The 21,443-nt window shown below is 38.4% G+C and overlaps 1 protein-coding gene and 1 non-coding gene across 4 annotated transcripts in view; one reads left to right on the plus strand and one right to left on the minus strand.

Annotated features, from left to right (window-relative positions):
* The window catches only part of CYP39A1 (cytochrome P450 family 39 subfamily A member 1), a 95,689-nt gene that overhangs the window by 48,930 nt on the left and 25,316 nt on the right, over positions 1-21,443 (minus strand). For all 3 annotated transcript variants that reach the window (XM_003986216.6, XR_006597807.1, XR_006597808.1), the window contains exons 6-7: positions 18,333-18,440; positions 13,001-13,091 (exon numbers count right to left, since the gene is read on the minus strand). In XM_003986216.6, the coding sequence (XP_003986265.1) occupies positions 13,001-13,091; positions 18,333-18,440 (199 nt within the window). The remainder of the gene's footprint in view (positions 1-13,000; positions 13,092-18,332; positions 18,441-21,443) is intronic.
* On the plus strand, positions 9,901-10,005 carry LOC111560635. Its single transcript, XR_002742638.2, has one exon. It is a non-coding gene; the product is annotated as a U6 spliceosomal RNA (small nuclear RNA).

Genomic DNA, 21,443 nt, shown 5'->3' on the forward strand with positions numbered 1-21,443 from the left:
TGCCAATCAATTGTATCCCAACTGTGTCCTCTTTTGTTATAGCAGCTTTATAAATAAGTTTTAAAATGAGGTAGGACAAAACTGGCCTAATTTATATTTCCAGTAATTGTTATTTTTATTTACACTTGTTCTTCAAAACATATTTAAGTCATTTAGTTACCCCGCTCCAAATCCATTGGAATTCTCATTAAACTTGATTAAATATATAGTAACTTGAAAAGGGTTGGCATTTTCATGATATTAAACCCTTCTGTCCAGGAACATGTGTGCTTTTTTTTCTTTATTTAGGTTGTTTTGTTTAAAGTATATTTTTATAAAATGTTATTAATTCCTCTATATAGGTCATGTCCTAACCCAATTTCTTTATGCAAGACAAATGCCAGTTAAATGAACAGGAAGGACAGATATAAAATGAATAGGAAGGCTTAAAAAAAAAAGCAGTTTAAGGCACTGGCAGTGAATACAGATGAGAAAAGTGGATACAGATGGGAAAGCAAAGACGAAGCTGAGAGATTGTCCACAGATTCTGTGAATATGGGCACTAGGGGCTTCAGGGGTTGTCGCTGGAGGCTGGCAAACCATGGCTTCACTCACCCCTTCTAGCCACCAGCTTTTTCCAAACCCCTCAGTCATTTCAGACCTTCCAGGTCTGGTTCTTGTGACTTTTCTAGCGGTAGACATGACTTTTTGGCATCTGAAGGATCTAGGATAAAATTTTATTATCAAAGAGGCACGTTCCTATCATTGGGAAAGTCAGTCTCATGCGCCCAGTCCTTGGACTCCAACCCAGCTGTGTAAGAATGGGCCTTGGGCTTGGATTACTCCTTACCAAGAATAAAGAGCCCATACAGCCTGTGCTGGTCTTATCACCTCGGGTGGGAGTATCCTTCCTTGCGGTAGGCACAGTGAAAGTTCCTTTGTCTCTGCTTAAAGCATGTGCACCATCTGACGTCTGGCCGCCCCCACTGTTTTATCTGTCTTCCAAGGGGAGAGGGACCCGGTTCCTTCCACTGAGGCACAAGAGGGTAAGCTAGGGAGAGACCCACTGCTCGGTCTCTTCTGTATGTAAGTGGAGTGTGTTCCATCCAGTGCTTTACTGCTTTGTGTTTCTCCTAAAGACTCTGATACCAAGCTGCAGAAGCATTTAGAGTCCTCCTCTGGGATCAATGACCGGTGCACGGTACTCTGCTTGACGTCTATTGAAATATTATCAGCAATAATCTTTTGGAAGTAGCCTCTGCTCAGTGGCTTCAGTTCGACATTCATAACCATAGACTGGGTATGTTAAAAAGAGGCAGTGATGACAACGGATTGAGAAAGATACCAACGAATGAATGCAAGGTTGCTTAGAACAGGTTATTATTAGCGAATGTAAGATCAGGAGTTGATAACTAAGGGACTGATGCTCCCCACCCTTTCTTCCATTACATGCACATATAAAAATATCCCAAATCCCATTCTATCATTTTGAGAAAAGCTTAAGGTCACTATACCAAGTCAACTATATAAGATTCTCCTCTGAAAAAAAACAGTATTTTGTGTTATTTTCAGAAATATTTCTTTCATATATTGCAAAGAGGTTATCAGTTTCCCTACTTACTGGAATATAAAATGAAGCCTGCTTTATAATTACAGTATCTTTTTCAAGGAATAAAGGACATAGTCCAATGGATAATAAATAAAAGAGAGAGAGATTAAGTACACAAGACAACAGTAGGTAGATTATAAAATGTTAAATATATTTTGACCTAGAAATGCCCTTTATTTAAAAACTCTACATAATGACTATGAATTTTTAGATGGTGTTCTCTGGAGAGATGTCAACCCAATCTTAAGGCCTTTACCTCAGTGTTTGCTAAAGGGAAAGGAAGATCATCCAAATGCCTGAATAATTCTCTAACGGAACACCTGGAAAAAAGAACTTTGTCAGAATGAAAAATGTAGAGGATAAGTAAAGCGGATGAACAGTGCCCACCAAGTGAGACATGAAACACTTAATAAAATGAGAAGCGCCTGAGTGGGACCTATCTCCAAGCTTGTAAATTTGAACAGGGTATCAAATGATCTATAGCTATCTCTTTCAGCCTGTTGAAGCTAGGCAATAAAAGAGAGAGTGATTTCACACAAAATCTCCTGATTTAGAGTACCAGAAGATATGCAATCAGGTATTAGAAGCAGAAAATGTAGGAGGAAATGTATCCACCCGGGAAATCTATCGTGGGCCAAAAATCTTACGTTCAAGTTTCACCCTGATCTTTACAGCTAAGTTAGTGGATTGGAAAGTAACAAGTTTTGAGTTCTAAAGTGACACCATCTTGGTCTTTAAGGTCAAGGGAAAAAGAGGGTAACAAAATTATATATTCAGAGTGGACTAGAACAGTTCTAGATGGAATATCCTGTATTAATAAACACTTTCTTAGGTAACCTATGTATGTTCTTCAAGGTTGATGAATGACAAGTAGTTTGTGAGAAATTCCAGCATAACTGAATGTTTGCTGGGTCCATTCCAGTATTTATTTATTTAATTTTTTAAACAACTTTTAGAGAGAGAATGTGATCAGGGGAGAGGGGCAGAGAGAGAGAGAGAGAGAGAGAGAGAATCTTAAGCAGGCTCCACACTCAGCACAGAGCTCAATGTGGGGCTCAATCCCTCCACCCTGGGATCATGACCTGAGCCAACCCAAAATCAAGACATGTGCCCCACTGTTTTTTAAAATTTATTTTTATTTTTGAGAGGGGCAGGCGGAGAGAGAGAGAGAGAGAGAGAGAGAGAGAGAGAGAGAGAAATCTTAAGCAGGCTCCATACTGAGCATGGGGCCTGCCATTCTAGTATTTAAAAAGTTGGACTAGCAAAGGAAAACAAGGCTATGCAAGAAATTTTCTATATGATAAGTTACAGCCTCCAAAAACCTCTATATTAAGTACATATTCTCAAGCAACCAGTAGAAGTGGAGAAAAAAAATTTTTTAATTAAATAACTTACCTCTGCTCATGACTCCATTGAAGTGACCTTGGTTCTGCTACTTGACCTTTTTTTCTCAATATTTTGGGCAACAAAGGGCCAAGAATCTATCACAGACACAACTTTGGCTATCAGCCATTGGGCCCTGGCAGGTTGCAGAAGGGTAATGAGAGTGAGCTTCTTCAGTTAGCTGGAGGGACTTGGGTCTCTAACATGTCATGATGGAGTCCTCCAAGAACGTTGTTATTGGTTGGCAAGATAGTATGGAGACATGCTCGAGTGGAGGGAAATTGTACACATATTATAATATAGCTAAGAAGTGTACAGATGGGGTTTCAAGAATAAATGAAAATGTTTAAATGCAATGAAGTAAAACCAACGAACTAATTGTAATAATACAAACAATATGGATTTTGCCTAGAACATCACCACAAGTTCTGAACTTCATTTATCACACTACTAATTTTTATACTTGTTTATAATTAGGGGCAGAGACAGAACCTTTTCTGACCAGTGTATGGTGAGTGTAGCCACATGAGTCAACGTCACCATGTAATAGAGCATCTGGCCACTTGGACAATGTCAGTGACCATGCATCCCCAGTCAGGATTGCTGCTAAATCAGAACACAAGGGAATAAAAAAACATTATTGGTTGTTTCTGAGTAAGTTTTCTCTTATATCCAAAGTCACACAACTGGTGAGCGACCAGATTGAAACTTGTAAGTCAAGTTCGTGACTCTAATCCCATGAAAATCTGGTAATGTATCTTTCACAATACACAAACAATAACTTCATGTAAGACAGGGATCATTTCTATGTAGGTGCATTTCTATTACTAATCTGGTTCCTTGTATATTAACATAAAAATTTTATTGGGGCGCCTGGGTGGCTCAGTCAGTTGAGCGTCTGACTTTGGCTCAGGTCATGATCTCACAGCTTGTGGGTTCGAGCCCCACGTCAGGCTCTGTGCTGACAGCTCAGAGCCTGGAGCCTGCTTCAGATTCTGTGTCTCCCTCTCTCTCTGCCCCTCCCCCCGCTCATGCTCTCTCTCTCTCTCTCTCTCTCTCTCTCTCTCTCTCTCAAAAATAAACATTAAAAAAATTTTTTTTGTTTTATTAATTTTTCCTTTAAATTAATGCACAGTAAAACTGAATGCAAAAAAAAAGTGTTAATGCTCCCTTACATTAAAAAGAATAGGTAGATGGGGTGCTTGGGTGGCTCAGTCGGTTAAGCAACCGACTTGGCTCAGGTCATGACCTCACAGTTCATGGGTTTGAGCCCTGCATCGGGGTCTGTGCTGACAGCTTAGAACCTGGGCCTGCTTCAGATTCTGTGTCTCCCTCTTTCCCTGCCCCTCCTCCACTTGTGCTCTGTCTCTCTCTCAAAAATGAATAAAAGTTTTTTAAAAAAATTAAAAAAAAAAGGGTAGAAAGGGCCAATATAACCAGCTAAAGACTTCAACTGCATTTTTATGGGTTTTGTTTTTAAGATAGAATGACCCTCTCCTGGTGGGCAGACCCTCACCGTGGGAGTCCAAAATTAGAAAAGAAAATTGCTTTTTAATAGCCTAAACAGGTCCCAAATGTGAGTGCCTGAACTTGCTTTTGGTCAGTTGCTCATAAATGTGAGTATTTATGCTGCGTTGGTGAATCTTCTGTGATCCTATAGTCCTTTAGTAGTTATCTAGAGAATACAAAGCACAATGAAGCTAAAAATGCAAGAAGCACCTAAACAAACCTGTAGTCCTACGTTTTAACTAAAATAAAAAAGAAAAGGAAACCAAAATGGTGGGTTAATGGAATGACATTATACAAATTAAAATGTAAATACTTTAATAAAATCAAGTATGGCATAATATGTAGTTTAATGTTAACGTAAAAATATGAATAACTTAATTTTCTTCTTAGAACAGTTCTATGGGTACAAAGAGCAATGTTCATTATATTGAGAATAGATAAAACCCTTTAGGAAGAGGAAGAGATTCAGAAAAAAACAAAGACAAAAGCTCCTCTTTCTTTATCAAAACACACAAAGTTTGGTTGAACTACAAGTGTGTGAATTTTTAGATACACAGGATAAAGAAGATTAGGGGTGCCTGGGTGGCTCAGTCAGTTAAGTGTCTGACTCTTCATCTCGGCCCATGTCATGATCTCACGGTTCATGAGTTTGAGCCCCGCATCAGGATCTGTACTGAGAGTGTGGAGCCTGCTTGGGATTCTCTCCCCCTTCTCTCTCTGCCCTACCCTGCTCACTCTCTTTCTCCCCCCCTCCCTCTCTCTCTGTCTCTCTTGAAATAAACAAAAAAAAACTTTTAATAAAAAAAAAATGAGCATTTGACTTTGGGCAGCACAAAGGTGTGTCAGTCAATTATTGCGCTGTTTTTGAAAATTCATAGTTTATACAAGTACAAAGTGACATGAGAAAGGTGAGAAGATTTAACTGTTCTTTGTCTGCTTTCATGGACTTTGTTAGCAAGGGGTCACCTCACCTGGGAATAGTCAAGGGATGTTATGTGTGTATGTACACAAATATTTAGATATAAAGGTACATATTATATTTATGAAATGTGTTTGCATTTATAAAAATATACTTATATGGTAATATAATAAATATGCTTATTTTCTATACTCACATACATATATAAAGATATATATTCCATTACTTACATACACATGTCAATACATGTTAGTTTTGACTATGCAATATCTGCACCCCATGTTTCAGCAGAAGCTTGCCTACCATCACAGAGCTGGAAAATGCCAGATTCTTGCTCCCCTTGCCTCCCGGGAAGCTAGGATGTGAAAATAAGACTTTGCCAATCAGATCTACCAACCCAGGCTTTGCATTAAGAGTTAGTGATATAAAAAAGTGGACACTGAGGGGCACCTGGGTGGCTTAGCTGGTTAAGCATCTGACTTGAGCTCAGGTCATGATCTCACGGTTTGCAAGTTGGAGCCCCACATTGGGCCTGCTGTCAGCACAGAGCCCGCTTCAGATCTCCTGTTCCCCTCCTCCCTCTGCCCCTCCCCTGCTCTTATTCTCTCTCCCTCTTTCTCTCTCTCTGTCACAAAAAAAAAACAATAAAAAACATTAAAGAAACTTTTTAAATTAAAAAAAAAGCAATTGGAATTGGGTCTGTTAGCCATTATTGTTACTATTGTTTCTACCCTCTAGGATAATATTAGATAGAAATGTCTTCATGATATATTTCTGCTGCATTCAGTCCCTTTAAAGGGATGGCCAACTGATACAAAATAATTCAATTATTGCTGTAAACATTCAAGAAAACTATGGCATTTTAAAAGGAAATGCTAATACTTAAATGTAGAAAAACTCAGTCATAACAGTCACTAATATCATGATGTGACAAGATTGTAAAATTTTATACAACTGATATAGGTTATATCAGTTTTGGTCATGGCTAAGATTCATAAAACGACTATAGTTTGACAAATATTGTGCTGTCTGCTTTATATTTGCCATATTCTCCTAACAACTCCATTAGGTGGGCACTCTTATTTTGCCATTTGTCTAAAGAAGAAACAGGCTTAAAGAATTTGGTAACGTGGGGCGCCTGGGTGGCTCAGTCGGTTGAGCATCCGACTTTGGCTCAGGTCATGATCTCACAGTTCGACAGTTCAAGCCCCACATCGTGCTCTGGGCTGACAGCTCAGAGCCTGGAGCCTGCTTCAGATTCTGTGTCTCCCTGTCTCTCTGCCCCTCCCCTGCTCATTCTCTCTCTCTCTCTCTCTCTCTCTCTCTCTCTCTCAAAAGTAAATAGACATTAAAAAAGAAGAAGAAGAAGAAGAAGAAGAAGAAGAAGAAGAAGAAGAATTTATTATTATTATTATTATTATTATTATTATTATTATTATTATTTGGTAACCTGAATAAGGAATTAACCAGTAGTTTGTATCTCAGATTGGATTTGAACCCAGGCATTCTGACCCCTGCATTTGGACTAAGTTTTTGAGGTTATGACTGGCAACTGACATAATGTCTGGTGATCTAACAATTAAAATTTAAAACAAAACGACTAATTTCCAGGAATGCCCAAAAACTCTGTAACAAAACAAAATATTCTTTATCAGATTCTTAATAATTTGGTAATGCATATTTCACCCACGATCAATGGATACAATAAAATCGTAGGTAAGAAGATTCTGCACAGAGTTCAAAACCCTAGAGAAATGTTAGTTGGACCTGAGACTACTCAGTGTCTCAAAGTACTGATCAGATATTAGCTGACACTAGCATTCTTCTAACTCAAAAATCAAGTGCAGAAACTCATCAAAAGCTTCTTTACATAAAATATTCATTTCATATAAACTGTCTACTGGGATGGATGATAGAGCTGCCAATGAAAGTTAAACTAAGACATTCATCTCTTAAAATACATTCTTATACAGGGGCGCCTGGGGGCTCAGTAGGTTAAGCATCTGACTTGGGCTGAGGTCATGATCTCGCGGTATGTGGGTTCGAGCCCCTCATCAGGCTGTGTGCTGACATCTCAGAGCCTGGCGCCTGCTTCGGATTCTTTGTCTCCCACTCTCTCTGCCCCTCCCACACTCACGTTCTGTCTCTTTCTTTCTCTCTCAAAACTAAATAAACATTTTTAAAAAATCAAAATAAATTAAAAATTATATTCTTATACTTGTTCATTAAATTTATTCAGAAAATATTTGTTGAGTAATTTTGGCTCTAGGCAGCTGGGGATACCTACCATAGAGACCAAGATAGACATCATTCCTGTTGTTAGAGGGGCTATGTTCTGATGAAAAAGGCAGAAGATGATTGATAGATAGATAGATAGACAGACTAATAAACAAAATAATCATTCTTATGAAGGAAATAGTGAGGTGAGTCACAAAATCACTAAGAGTGAGTTAGAGAAAGTGACTTCAGAAAGGGCAAGCCGAAAAGACCTGAGGAAATAACATTCAAGCTTACTAAAACATGAACGAGGACAAGGAAAAGAGTTCTGAGCATAGAAAACCTACAGAATCCATCAACAGGTACACACCTCCGAAGAAACAATGTAAACATTCCTTGTTCTTTCCTAACATCTTCTGGATACTTCCAAATCTGTTTTCATTTTAATAAAGTACACTTCATTCATGAACTTCCTTGAGAGCCCGTACCACAGTTTACTCATCTTCATAGCCCTGATATTTTCACACAATGCCTTGACACCCTCAAAACCGAGTTGAAGAGCAGCTAAATAAATAGATGAATGACGGGTTAACAATGAATTTGAAAGGTTTCTTAAAAGAAATTTTAAAACTTCTGGTGCAGGGTAATGTCAGCAAAAGCGGCAAAGGACTCCCAAAACTCCCTCTTTAAAATCAATGAACCATCTGATAAAAATCGCCGGAATCAACTTTTTCAGACCTTTGGAAATTAACCAAAGCTTACAGCAACCCAGGGGGTTTTTATCCAAGAAAAATGGCTAAATCTTGGTAAGAAGAGCAAGCTTAATGACATTTTAATGTGCCCTATTCCCATCCCTCTCGCCATAGATCCACGGTAGCCTTAAAAACCAATCACCTACAATCACAGTGCAGACCAGCAGCTCAACAGCCATCAGAGGGGACAGAATGATATTGGAACTCCTTCAAAACCTCATTCCTAGAGAATTCTCGTTATTTGGCCTGTCTGAGGGTTCCCTACAAAGGTCCCACTTACAAGACTATCTTTATCTGACTGGACTTGGAACTTACTCAGCGGAGTAAGTCTTTTCCCCTGGGGTGTTGGTTGGAGACCTTTAAAGATGATGGACTTTGCAGCTCCCCGAGGCAATAGACAACAGTTGGGACACACAACAGCAAATCAAAAGGAGTGAAATGAAGAGCTAGGGAATGAGATGTCCTAGGGCTTTGCAGAGGTCCAGTGTATTCCTGGGACTATAGAAATGTGTGCTTATAAAGGACAGTACAAACGCCTGGGGCTTTATTCAGGCTCCGGAAAGCCCTGAGAAGGCTCTGAGGTCTGACTCATGGCTGACCTTGGGGCTCTGTGTCAGTGCAAGTGACCATGAAGGCAGAGCTGCCTACTGCCTAGCGGAGTGTTGAAGGCATGATCCGACACGCAAACGAAATCCAAAACATGCAAACCGAGGAGTCTTATTGGTTCTTAGTGTAAGGAAGTCTTCATCCAGCTATTAGTTGAACACTAAACTAACCAAGCAGAAACACAGGTGGCCACACATGATAATGCAAAATTTACAGAATTAGTTAACCAAAGTCAATAAAGAAACACCCAAGCAAGAGCTGTGACAAGGAGCAGTGACAATAAACCCTGAGGAGATAGGAGAATCTGATTTCCAGAGCTGCTACATTGTATTATTTAAAGTGTCCCATTATCAACACAAAATTACAAGACATTTAACGGGAAATACGCAAAAGTACGTGGAACAAGAAAATACAGGCCATACACAAGGGGAAAAGCAATCAGTAGGAACCATCCCTGAAGAAAACCAGATGTTGGACTTACTAAAAAGAGAAAGAAAAAAAAAAAAAGAGTTTAAATCAGATATTTTAAAACGTGTTCAAAGACTGTAAGAAAAATTATGTTTAAAGAACAAAATCAAGAATATCCCTTTATCAACATAAAGGGATATAAATTATAAAGAGTAAAGATCAGGACAGAAATAAAAGAAGTAGTGAATAGAAAAGCAATACGAGAAAATAAAAGCAACAAAACCAGAAGTTAGTTCTTCGAAAACAAAACTGAGAATCCTTTAGCTGCACTGACCAAGAAAAGAAGAAAGAGGACACAATCACTAAAATGACAAAAGAGGGAGATGCTTTCCAAGTGGTTTTATGAACATAAAAAAGATTACAGGCAATAATATGAATGTAACGAGTCACATAGCCTAGATGAAATGGACAAATTCCTTAAAAAGACACAAACCACAAAACTGACTCAAGAAAAAAGAGTGCTCACTCTGGCAGCACATACACTAAATTTGAAACAATACAAAGAAGATTAGCATGGCCTCGGAACGAGGATAACAAGCATTTGTGAAGTGTCCCACGTTTTTCTGGGGATGGAATGTACAGCAATGGTATAATAAATATGTAACAATGTATTATGTATTTGAAAGTCGGTAAGAGAGCAGATCTTAAAAGTCTGCATCACAAGAAAAAAAATTAACTGTGTGATAATGGGTGTTAACTAAATTTATTGTGGTGATTGTTTCATAATACATGCGTATATGAAATCATTATATTGTGCACCTAGAACTAATATAATGTTATGTGTCAGCTTTATTTCAATTAAAGACAATAAGAAATATATAATCTGAATAAACCTATAACAAGTAGAGGGGTTGAATTAATTAAAAACTTCTCACAAAGAAAATCTCCGCACCAGATCACCTTGCTGGTAAATCTATCGTATGGTTAAAGAAGAATTAACATCACTCCTTCACAAACACTTTGAACAATCGTAAGAGGAGTGGATACTTCTTAAGTCATTCTATAAAGCCAAAAGTGTCCTGGTATCAAACCCAGACAAATCACAAGGAAAGAAAACAACAGATTAATATCCCTTTTTGATATAGATATAAAATGCCTTAATAAAATACTAGCAAACTGAATCCAGCAACATAAAAATTACAAATGTCATATGGATATAAATATATGTATATGTACACTATGGATATTTTATATCCATAAAAGTTATATGTATTATACACATGCCTAAGTAGGCTTTATCCCAGGAATGCAAGGGTGGTTTAACATCTGAAAATCAATTAATGTAAAATAACATGATATGAAATAAAATACTATGCCAAGTGAAAGAAGCCAGATACAAAGGACCAATTATTCAATAGCGACTTTTACCCTGAGACTTATTTTATAAGAAAGTTGACCATCATGCCTGGGATGGGCTCTAGTGGTGAGTGTTGAGGCCACAGAGATGTGGAGAGGCATCCAAGTCACTAAGGACATCTCCAAGAAAGAAGTGGTGATCTTGTAACAGAGAAGAGCATTAAGAATGTGAGAACTGCCGTATGAGTCAGATTCTTGTTCCATGCACTCTAATGTGCTTTCTTTGACAGAATTCGTTGTCACACATAGATATCCTCCTTGATATCAACCTTCAAAGAGTGAGTGGTCTCTCACCTCTAAATTCCTGAGCTGCTACTACATCTTATGCGTAAACGGATTCTGAATCGTTCCGTATACACACAGCAAAGAACATTTGATATTTTAGATAAACTGTTTCAATTCTGCAAGAGTCTTATAAACTGAAGACATTGATAGATGTAACTATTACACTGGTACTGCTGTTTGAAGGAACATTTTTCTGTCAGATTATGACTTTGGAGAACCTTAAGTCAGGAGAAGACTCCAGTGAGGAAACGGTAAAGGTGAATATGAGACAATCAAAGACACATTCCCTTTTATCCTTTGTAGATGTGCAGGCATGCACATTTCCATTAACTTTGTAGCTTTAAGTCCCATAAGGGCAAGTAGTCTTGTATTCACTAACGTATCTCCAAAATCTAACTTGTTAGCATTGTTGGTGCTCAGTGATTCTAACCCTCACCATATCTGTAGACCCAACCCCAATACCTGCTATTCATACTCAAGGCTCAGAGACAGTATTGCCTAGACAGTCATGTTGATTAAGCCTATTTGATTTTTGGTTTAATTCAACAAGAAGCAGTAGAAAATAAAGAAAACATTGCAAAGAAAATATTTTCAGCAATCATGAAATGGTGAGGGTGGGGGGCAGGACTATCTATTGGCATCAGACTTTCGTCCTATTATTACACTGTTTTCTTCCAAGTCACTTATTATTCTTTTTATATCAGAATACATAATTTGACATATTGAGGTTTTTTAAAAGATGCTACTTCCAAACAGGTCAAATTATGCTACATAAACAAGGGGTTGAGCGCTCTCTTCATTCAAGCTTATTTCTGCTTTTTAAAACAGATGACAAGCATCCCAAACTGAACTAAAAAGTGCAAGGTGGCAATCCCCATCTACAGTCCGAACCCTCCCAAATCTCTAACTCTAACTTTTGAAACAACTCCTTTAGTGACAAAACATTACCTGACATCTCTGTTATGTAATATATGCACCATATTACTTTTTACAAAAATCTGGAAAATCCTGAATTCCAAAAACAACGGAAGGGCCAAGAGGTTTGAAGGTCCAAGAGACTTGAAGAAAAAGCCTGCACATATGTGTGTATATACATATATATGTGTCCATACATATACATATACACACACACATACACACACACATACACACTGGGATGAGAAAGGACAAATCCAAGTGTCCAAAATGCAACCTTAAAAAAAAACAAAAACAAAAAACCCATGTATCAGACAATACAACCTTCTTTGAAAGTGAATGAAAGTGGACTTAGTATTAGCCCTTAACATTAAAAGAAACTAGGCAAATGGGTGATGGGCATTGAGGAGGGCACTTGTTGGGATGAGCCCTGGGTGTTGTATGTAAGCCAATTCGACAATAAATTATATTCATAAAAAAAATTAAAAAAAAGAAACTAGGAAAATGTTTAAGTTAAACTTAAAGGCATGTTAGTGAGTAGCATATTTGAAAACAATATAAAGATATACACATATTTGAAGAAAAAGCCTATATACGTTTGCATTCAAGTATACATATGTACAGTATAAATGTATATATATGCATAGTATAAATATATATACATACACACACACACACACACACACACACACACACATACATATATATATATATGCAAGTATATATATACTTGCATTTAAGTAGGAAAATTAAGCAAATCACAATCTTTCTAGCACTTATTTCATGATTTGGAAAGTAAGGGGGTTGCACTAGATGACCTCCAAAATCCTGGACGGTAAATAAATTCTAGGAATCTACCTGATCAGTTTATATCCTGTGTTCAATTTTGGATTATGTTCAACTTCTATAAAATTCTGGGCACTTAGGTTTGCCCGTGACATGTGACAAGCGCATATTTATCAGATATCTCTTCAACTGTGTAATTCAATTCAGGTTTAGTACCTGCTGTGCCAAACACAGAAGATATGCCTTCCACAATGGTCTTGTGGACACTGGGATGAGAGAGGACAAATCCAAGTGTCCAAAATGTAACCTTAAAAATAAAAACAACAACAACAAATCCATGTATCAAACAATACAACCTTCTTTGAAAGTGAGTGAAAGCATACTTAATATTAGCTGTAAACATGAAAAGAAGCCAGGAAAATGTTTAAATTAAACTTAAAAGCACACTGAAGAGCATTTTTGAAAACAGACTTTATGAACAACAGAGATGTTACCCGTCTCTGAGAGCCAAAGCTATAATTTCATTCTGTCACAGTAGTTTAACTATATTGTTTATACAGATTAAACTATCTCTACTAAAACATGAGGCAGGATTTTTTTAGTAATTCACATTAGAAGATATTACAGAGGCATATAATAAATATCCAGAAGCAACGAATTATGACACTTAAGAATGTTAATCCAGACAAAAACATTTTCTAAAATTTACTTTCCTTGAAATAGAAATGAATGAGCACATCATATATTCTGCAAATAAAACATGGTAATTTTCAATAAGCCTAGGAAAGTATACCTAAAATACAATAAACTAAAGGATGAGAGTTACTCAGTATCAAAACTATGGTTCTTTCACACCTGAAGGTTACCAAACATAGAATGCTTGCAAATTCTCTCTCTAGACCAAAGAAAATAATTTCATGTCTTTCCTCACTGTGGTATTACAAGGTAAAGTTATACTGCCATACATTTCAAAAATTAACTTTCCACTAACTTGGGTAGATGTTTTTGCTTCTATTTTTAGGTTACACAGTCACCTTGCATAAAATCGTTAAAAGAAGCTTGGGTTACCCTTTCATCCATTCTGTAAATATGTATTGTGACAGAACTTTCATCTAGGAAAATCAGTCCTGAAAGACTCAGAAAATACTTAATATTTAAAACACTTAAGTTTTTTTGTCTTTTTTGTGAGGTAACTTTAAGTACCTTTAAATAATCCCAATACTCCCCTCTGTGGTCAAAGAAGGAAGAGCAATTATCGGAAGGAAGCGCTCAAATAAGCCAAATTCGATACTGCTCAATGGTGTTCCCCTCTGGGGCAGGAACTCTGTCTGTGGGAGGGTAAATATGGTACTGTGTACATAAACAAAGTGAATGGGAGAACAAAGGCCGCCACCATCTGGAGAGCCTCTTTCCGTGGCATTATCCAGATTACAAAAGACTTATCCTAGAGATCATCCAGGCCGATTTACACTAGAAGAAACATGACCAGAAAGCTCTCTTCTCCTGTCTCCCCATTCGGGCTCCTTCTATTATTATCTATGGATGGAAGGGCCAAATTATTGGATCTAATTAATAACCACTCCACCCTCGGTTCATCTTATTTATTAAAGGGTCAGAGTTCACGGGGCGCCTGGGTGGCGGATAAGTCAGTTAAGCATCTGACTTTGGCCCAGATCGTGATCTCATGGTTCATGAGTTCAAGCCCCGCATTGGGCGCTCTGCTGTCAGCATGGAACCCACTTTGGATCCTCTGTCCCCCCCTCTGCCCCTCCCCTGCTTGTGCGCACACACTCGCGCACTCTCTCTCTCTCTCTCAAAAATAAATATTCAATAAATGAACAAAAGGTCAGAGTTAATATTAGGGAAAAAACAGCTTAGTGATAGCACATAGACTTTCAGTTATACAAAAGAGGGGTTCAGAGTTACACTAAATAGTGCCTAGAGTTTTAGACATTCACAAAAATTGGGTAATATTTATTTTTATAACAAACACAAGAAAATCAGCTAAATTATAAATGGCTGTACAATGATGTTATTTATCACTTAAATTTGGTAAAAAAAAAAGCTCAATTACTTTTTCAAAAAGAAAAGAAAAAGACACATAAAAGACAGCAAAGAGTAGGGGCGCCTGGGTGGCTCAGTCAGTTGAGCATCCAATTCTTGATTCAGCTCAGGTCATGATCTCATGGTCATGGGATGAAGCCTACTTAAGATTCTCTCTCTGACCCTTCCCTCTCTCTCTTTCTCAAAAAAAAAAAAAAAAGGACAGTAATAAGAAACTGAGAAATTTACATATATTACTGAATCAACAAACAAGACCAAGTGACCACAAGACCTTGGCACTCTCAGTTAAACATTGCTCCCAAAAATGACAATTAGAGTTCTGTCAAAGGGGTCAAGTCCATGGTGAGGGCTGGGCAAAAAGAAAAAGGGTGCCCTGGCTCACTGAACTTCACAAGCAGCCACTATAATGCTTCTGGAGAGGTAAGAACAAAGGTGACAATGGACAAAGAGGAAAGCCTGCCCAGCTCTGTTAGAGAGAAGATGAATTGGGTATGTTCTTCAGCAGCATTTATTCCCCCATTCAAAAAAAGATTAATAAATATTGAGGGGGTCTCCATAACATGTCAGACAGTCTTCTACAATCATGGTAAACACAAATATGTACAAGACATCATTCCTGCCCAAAGAACTTTACACGTCTAGCTGGGGATATGAAATACAATCAGGTGAGAAAGGAGCCAGGTGTGGTGCCAACAACCCATGCTGTGCGAGTTGAAAGTGAGATGGGGTGGGGTGGGGGGTAGTGGTCACTACCAAAAGGATTTAGAAAGAGCTTCAGAGAAGCGGTCGATATCCAAGACAAAATGTCAGCTGTGAGATTAGTTTTGGAAAAATGTTCTTAAACAGTTCATTTGAAAGGAATTTCTTGGAATTGGGAAGTGGTTTCCCCACAGGAATAATTTCACAAATTATGGTTAATATTTTGGGCCAGTCCACCAAAGGTCACCTTGACCATAATGGAGCCTTCTAGTGACCTGTCCCAAGCCTATCCTTCAGATAGGTCTGAGTTCCATGGGCCTGGAGGCAGAGCACAGAGTGGGAGAGAAGAGAAGAAAGGACAGGCCCCACCTCCTGTCCCTCCAGTAGGGCCTGCAATGGTTGTCTAGGCACTTATGGGACATCACAGAAGCCAGGCAACATGGCCACTCCCACCCTGGGGCATTTGGTCCAGGTTTGAGAACCAAGCCAGCTTATAATTAATGGGCCATTGAAAGTAATGATTAACTGGAAGGATGGCCTTACTTTTTATAAAAGAAGAAAGCTAACACTCATTGAGCACCTTCTTTGTGCCAGGGACTGTTAGCCACTTGCCATGTCTTAAAAATACAACCGTCACAACTATCGTATGAGGTAGATCACATTCATCCTATCCTATAGATGAGAATACTGAGGCTCAGAGAGATTAAACAATTGGTTCACTGTCACCCAGAACGGGGATGTGGCAGTGGGCCTGACTCTCTGAAGCCTTTCTAGGGTGTCTGTCCACACACCAGCTGCCTCTTGGAGATGCCAACAAGCGCCAGCAAGATAGATCTTTCACTAATCATCAGACACTTTCTTTCTGAAATTAATGATTTAAGTCCTTTCAGATGAATGCCAGGAACATGTTCCAAAGAACTGACTTCCCCTGAGTCAGATCAATTGGAGCTTTGTGTCCCTTTTTTCTGGGGGACCTCTCTAATGAGATCTTGAAAATTAATCCTGTGACAGGAGTGGCTGTTTTGTTGCTGCTTTGGGAGCTGTTCTGATGTCTGCCTTTTAATTTTGCTGTAGCTTACTCGGTATCCAAGAACGCTGTCTAAGGAGAAATCAGGGAATAATGTCAGAGGTACATAAAGAAGAGGAAAGGATTAGACGATTCTTATTTGCCCATTCCAGATGAAATACGTAAGACTGACACACATGTGAGCAGAGAGGCCAGTGTTTCTATTTCCGCTTCTTACCCAGTCTGTGTTCCAACAGGTTAAAAGAAACTAGACTATCAGTACTTAGAAAGCCTTCATTCAGAGGAGGGAGAAATAAATAATACTTAAAATATCTTATTTCTATTTGCTAGAAGAAAAAAAGAAAAATGGCTACATCTATCATTAGAGATGGGCTGAATAGTCCCATTTAGTAGAAGACAGGTGTATAAAAAAGGTTACTCTTTAATTTCTCAAATAATGTAAGCACAGCTTAAGCTAATGTGGAATCTTCTGACACAGGTAGCTGGTGCGGATCAAACATGAAGTGGCACACAGCACATGGCTTTGATCTAGTTTATAACAACTTTAAAAGAAACAGTTAAAGGGGCGCCTGGGTGGCTCAGTAGGTTAACTATCTGATTCGGCTCAGGTCACGATCTCACGGTTCATGAGTTCGAGCCCCACGTTGGGCTCTGTGCTGACAGCTCAGAGCCCGGAGCCTGTTTTAGAATCTCCATCTTCCTTGCTCTCTGCCCCTCCCCTGTTTGTGTTCTGTCCCTCTTTCACTCAAAAATAAATAAATACTAAAAAAATAAATAAAAAAGAAACAGTTAAAAAGTCTCTGTTCTCGGCGCACCTGGCTGGCTCAGTCAGTTAAGTGTCCAACTCTTGGATTTGGCTCAGGTCATGACCTCAGGGTTCGAGTCCTGCTTTGGGTTCGGTGCTGACAGTGTGGAGCCTGCTTGGGATTCTCTCATTCTCTCTCTCTCTCTCTCTCTCTCTCTCTCTCTCTCTCTCTCTCTGCCCCTCCCTGGCTTCTGTGCTTGTTTTCTCTTTCTCTCTCTCTCTCTCTCAGAGTAAGTAAACATAAAAAAATTCTCTGCTCTCTTCAGAAGTATTGTGAGTTCCAAGGTCACCAGTTCCATTCATGGGGAAGCTTACAGGACATAGATGCCACCTAACACAAACTGATATTCACCGGGTATCAGCGGGGTTTATCTCACTGAATCCTTGCAACAACCTTGTAGAGAAATGAGAGTCACCACTCATTAAGTACCCAAGTCCTAGGACCATACCAGGAGCTGTATTATCTATCCCTTCATTACCCAAAAGGAAATGGAGGCTGAGGGTTGAAGTTACCTCTTTGAGATTCCACAGCTCTGGAGGGGGATATCTTGATTCCAGCCCAATTCTATCTCAAATTATCCATTTGCCTACTCTCTCCCCAGTAAAATGTTAGAGTCAAGACCTACTCATTTCAAGCGCTAATACTAAGCATGTTGCCTGACAAAGAAAGTGCTCCATAAGCAGTGTTGTCACAATTGACCCCAAAGTGCAAGTTTTTCCCTTAGCCTGGATGAGCTGCCTTGCAGAGGGCAGAATTCACTTGAGATCTCTGCTTTGCCTCCTCTGTGGTTTTATCAGATTTTACTAGCCATGTGAGTTTTGTTTTCCTAGCTCACAACCAGATCCACTGCTGTCTTTTTTCTTTCCCATAATAGAACAGAAAGAAAAACGAAGGAAAAAACTTGAAATTGCAGTAGACAGAACTGTAACCCTTACTTTACTAATATACTTACAGGGACAGCATTGGACAGAGAAGCCCAAAGTATTAAAAGCCCATAGTTGGGGCTCTTTTCTTCATTTCTTTCCATCTCTATGATATCCAGCAAAGTCTGCATTAATGTCTGTTTAAAAGAAATACATACTGTCAAACCACAGCTACGTGACAAAGAGTGCTGCTAATAAACAAAGAGCATGCATATTTTTCAAATAAGCTATTTCTTCCATTCCTAGCCTTGCAGCTGGAGGCATGCTAAGGGATATATATTCTTACCAGCAGGATAGTAATTAGGAGTAGGGGCTCTGCTGCTTTATGCATTGGTTCAAATTCTGGCTTAGGTTTTTTTTTTTTTTTTTTTTTTTAAGACTAGTTTTTTTAGAGCAGTTTTAGGTTTACAATAAGATTGAGAGGAAGGTACAAAGACTTCCCATATGACCCTCACTCCCACTCATGTACAGCCTTCCCTACTATTAATATCATTCACCAAAATGGTATTTTTTTTTTACCATGGATCAAGGACACGGACACATCATAATCACCTAAAGTCCGTAGTTTACCTTAGGGTTCACTTTTGGCATTATAAACTCTATCGGTTTGGACAAATGCATGATGATATGCAGACATCATTACAATGTCACACAAATTATTTTCACTACCCTAAAAATCCTCTGTGTTCTGCCAATTTACCTCTCCTTCCTCTCCAACAACCACTGGTCTTTTTCCTTTCTCCACATCTTGCCTTTTCCAGAGTGTCACACAGTTGAAACTATACATTACGTAGCCTTCTTAGATGGGCTTCGTTCACTCAGTGCTATGAATGTATGGTTTGTCCATGTCTTTTCATGGCTGCATAGTTCATTCCTTTTGAGTGCTGAATAATATTCCAGTCCCTAGATGTACCACAGTGTATCCATTTACCTACTAAAGGGCATCTTGGTGCCTTCAAGTTTTAGCAGTTATGAATAAAGCTATTGTAAACATCCATGTGCAGGTTTTTCGTGTAAACATAAGTTTTTAAATCATTTGGGCAAACATCAAGCAGCATAATTGCTACATTTTATGGTAAGAGTATGTTGTTGTTGTTGCTGTTTTCTATAAGAAACCACCAAAGTGTTTTCCCAAGTGTCTGTACCATTTTGCCCCCTCAACAACGAATGAGAGTTCTTGTTGCTTCGCATCCTCACCAGCAACACCGGTGGTGGTGTCAGTGTTCCAGATTCTGGACAGAATGAGTGTCGTGGTAGTTCAGTGTTGTTTTCGTTTACATTTCACTGATGACATATGATGTGGACCATCTTTTCATACGCTTTCATCTTCTCTCATGGGTTGTATTTTTTGGTGTGATACCTAAATAGGCATCATCGTACCCCAAGGTCAAGCAGGTTTCCTCCCATGTTATCTTCCAGTAGTTTTATACTCTTGCATTTTACACTTAGGTCCATGACTCATTTGAGTAAATTTTTGTGAACTGTATAAGATCTGTGTCTAGATGTTTTTTTTTTTTTTTTTGCATGTGGGTGTCCCAACAGTTTTAGCACCATCTGTTGAAGAGTCTATCTTTGTTTCTTTATATTGCCTTTGCTTCTTTGTCAAAGGTCAGTTGATTATATTTAAAAGGGTCTATTTCTGGGTTCTCTATTCTGTTCCATCAATCTATTGGTCTATTCTTTCACCAATACCACACTGCCCTGACGACTGTAGCATTACAATAAATCTTGCAGTTGGGGAGCATTGCTCTTTTGAAGAATTTTGTTATTCTCCTTGAATACTGTGCTGGTGATTCTGGGTCTTTTGACTCTCCACATAAACTTTGGAATCAGTTTACTGATATCCATAAAATAACTGGCTGGAATTTTTACTGAGACTACATTGAACGTATAGGTTAAGTTGGGAAGAACTGACATCTTGACAATATCGAATCTTCCTATCCATGAACATAAAATCTCAATTTACTTGGTTCTTTGGTTTTGTTCATCAGAGTTTTGTAGCTTTCCTCATGCAGATCTTATACATCATTTGTTAAGTTTATACCTAAATATTTCATTTGGGGGGATACTAATGTAAATGGTATTGCGTTTCTAATCTTATACTCCACTCGTTCACTGTTGGTATATGGGAAAGCAATTAACTTTTGTATATTAACTTGTCTCCTGCAACTTTGCTATAATTGCTTATTAGTTCTAACAGTTTGTTGATTCTTTTGGATTTTCAATACATATGATCATGGCATCTAAGAAAAAAGATAGTTTTATGTCTTCTGTCCTGATAAATGTAACTTTAATTTCCTTTTCTTGACTTATTGTATCAGCAAGCACTTTCAGCATCATGTTGAAAAGGAGTGGTAAAGAGGACATCTTTGCTATGGGGTTCTGGTACCAATATCTAATATGTATGTGTATGGGGAGTGGGGGAGGGAAGTTTCAAACAACGATAAATGATATTCAGGACAGTATCTGGGTGCCCTATAATTCAATTCAATTCTGACACTATCTACCCAGAAATAGCATGAGATTATACAGGTTAAGTGTTAGTCTGTCAGGACTTGTTAGTCCTGGACTTGTTTGTCCTACAAGATTATACCCTTTCTCCACCCTTGCACCTGCCCTTCAGATGCCAGTCACAGCCCAGGTTATTACCTGGACTTTGGACCAACAGGCTACAGACTGGAGGTTCCAAAAACCACCTCCTTGGGCTTCAGATGCCAGCTGCAACTCCAGGTTGTTATCTGTACTTATAAAAATCAGAGGTTCCCACAACGCCTTCCTGAGGTTCAATTAATTTGCTAAAGGGGCTCACAGAACTCAGAGAAACATTTTATTTACTGGATAACCAGTTTATTACAGAAAGATATGATAAAGAATATAGAAAGACAACCAAATAACCATATATAATCATTTCATTTATATACAAGCACACATAAGTGTGCATATATATATGTATAATCGAATACATTGTTGCTATTATAATTTGAGCAAATTATATCTGTTAGATCAGTTAAGAATAAGGAAAATACATTTTTATTTCAACTTTGTTTATTTCTTTGATGCTCTTCCCTTCTTTATATAGATCTGAGCTTCTGACCTATATTATTTTTCTTCTCTGTAAAGAACTGCTTTATTAATATTTC

Source organism: Felis catus, chromosome B2, assembly GCF_018350175.1.
Source record: "Felis catus isolate Fca126 chromosome B2, F.catus_Fca126_mat1.0, whole genome shotgun sequence".
NCBI classification, from domain to species: Eukaryota; Metazoa; Chordata; class Mammalia; order Carnivora; family Felidae; genus Felis; species Felis catus.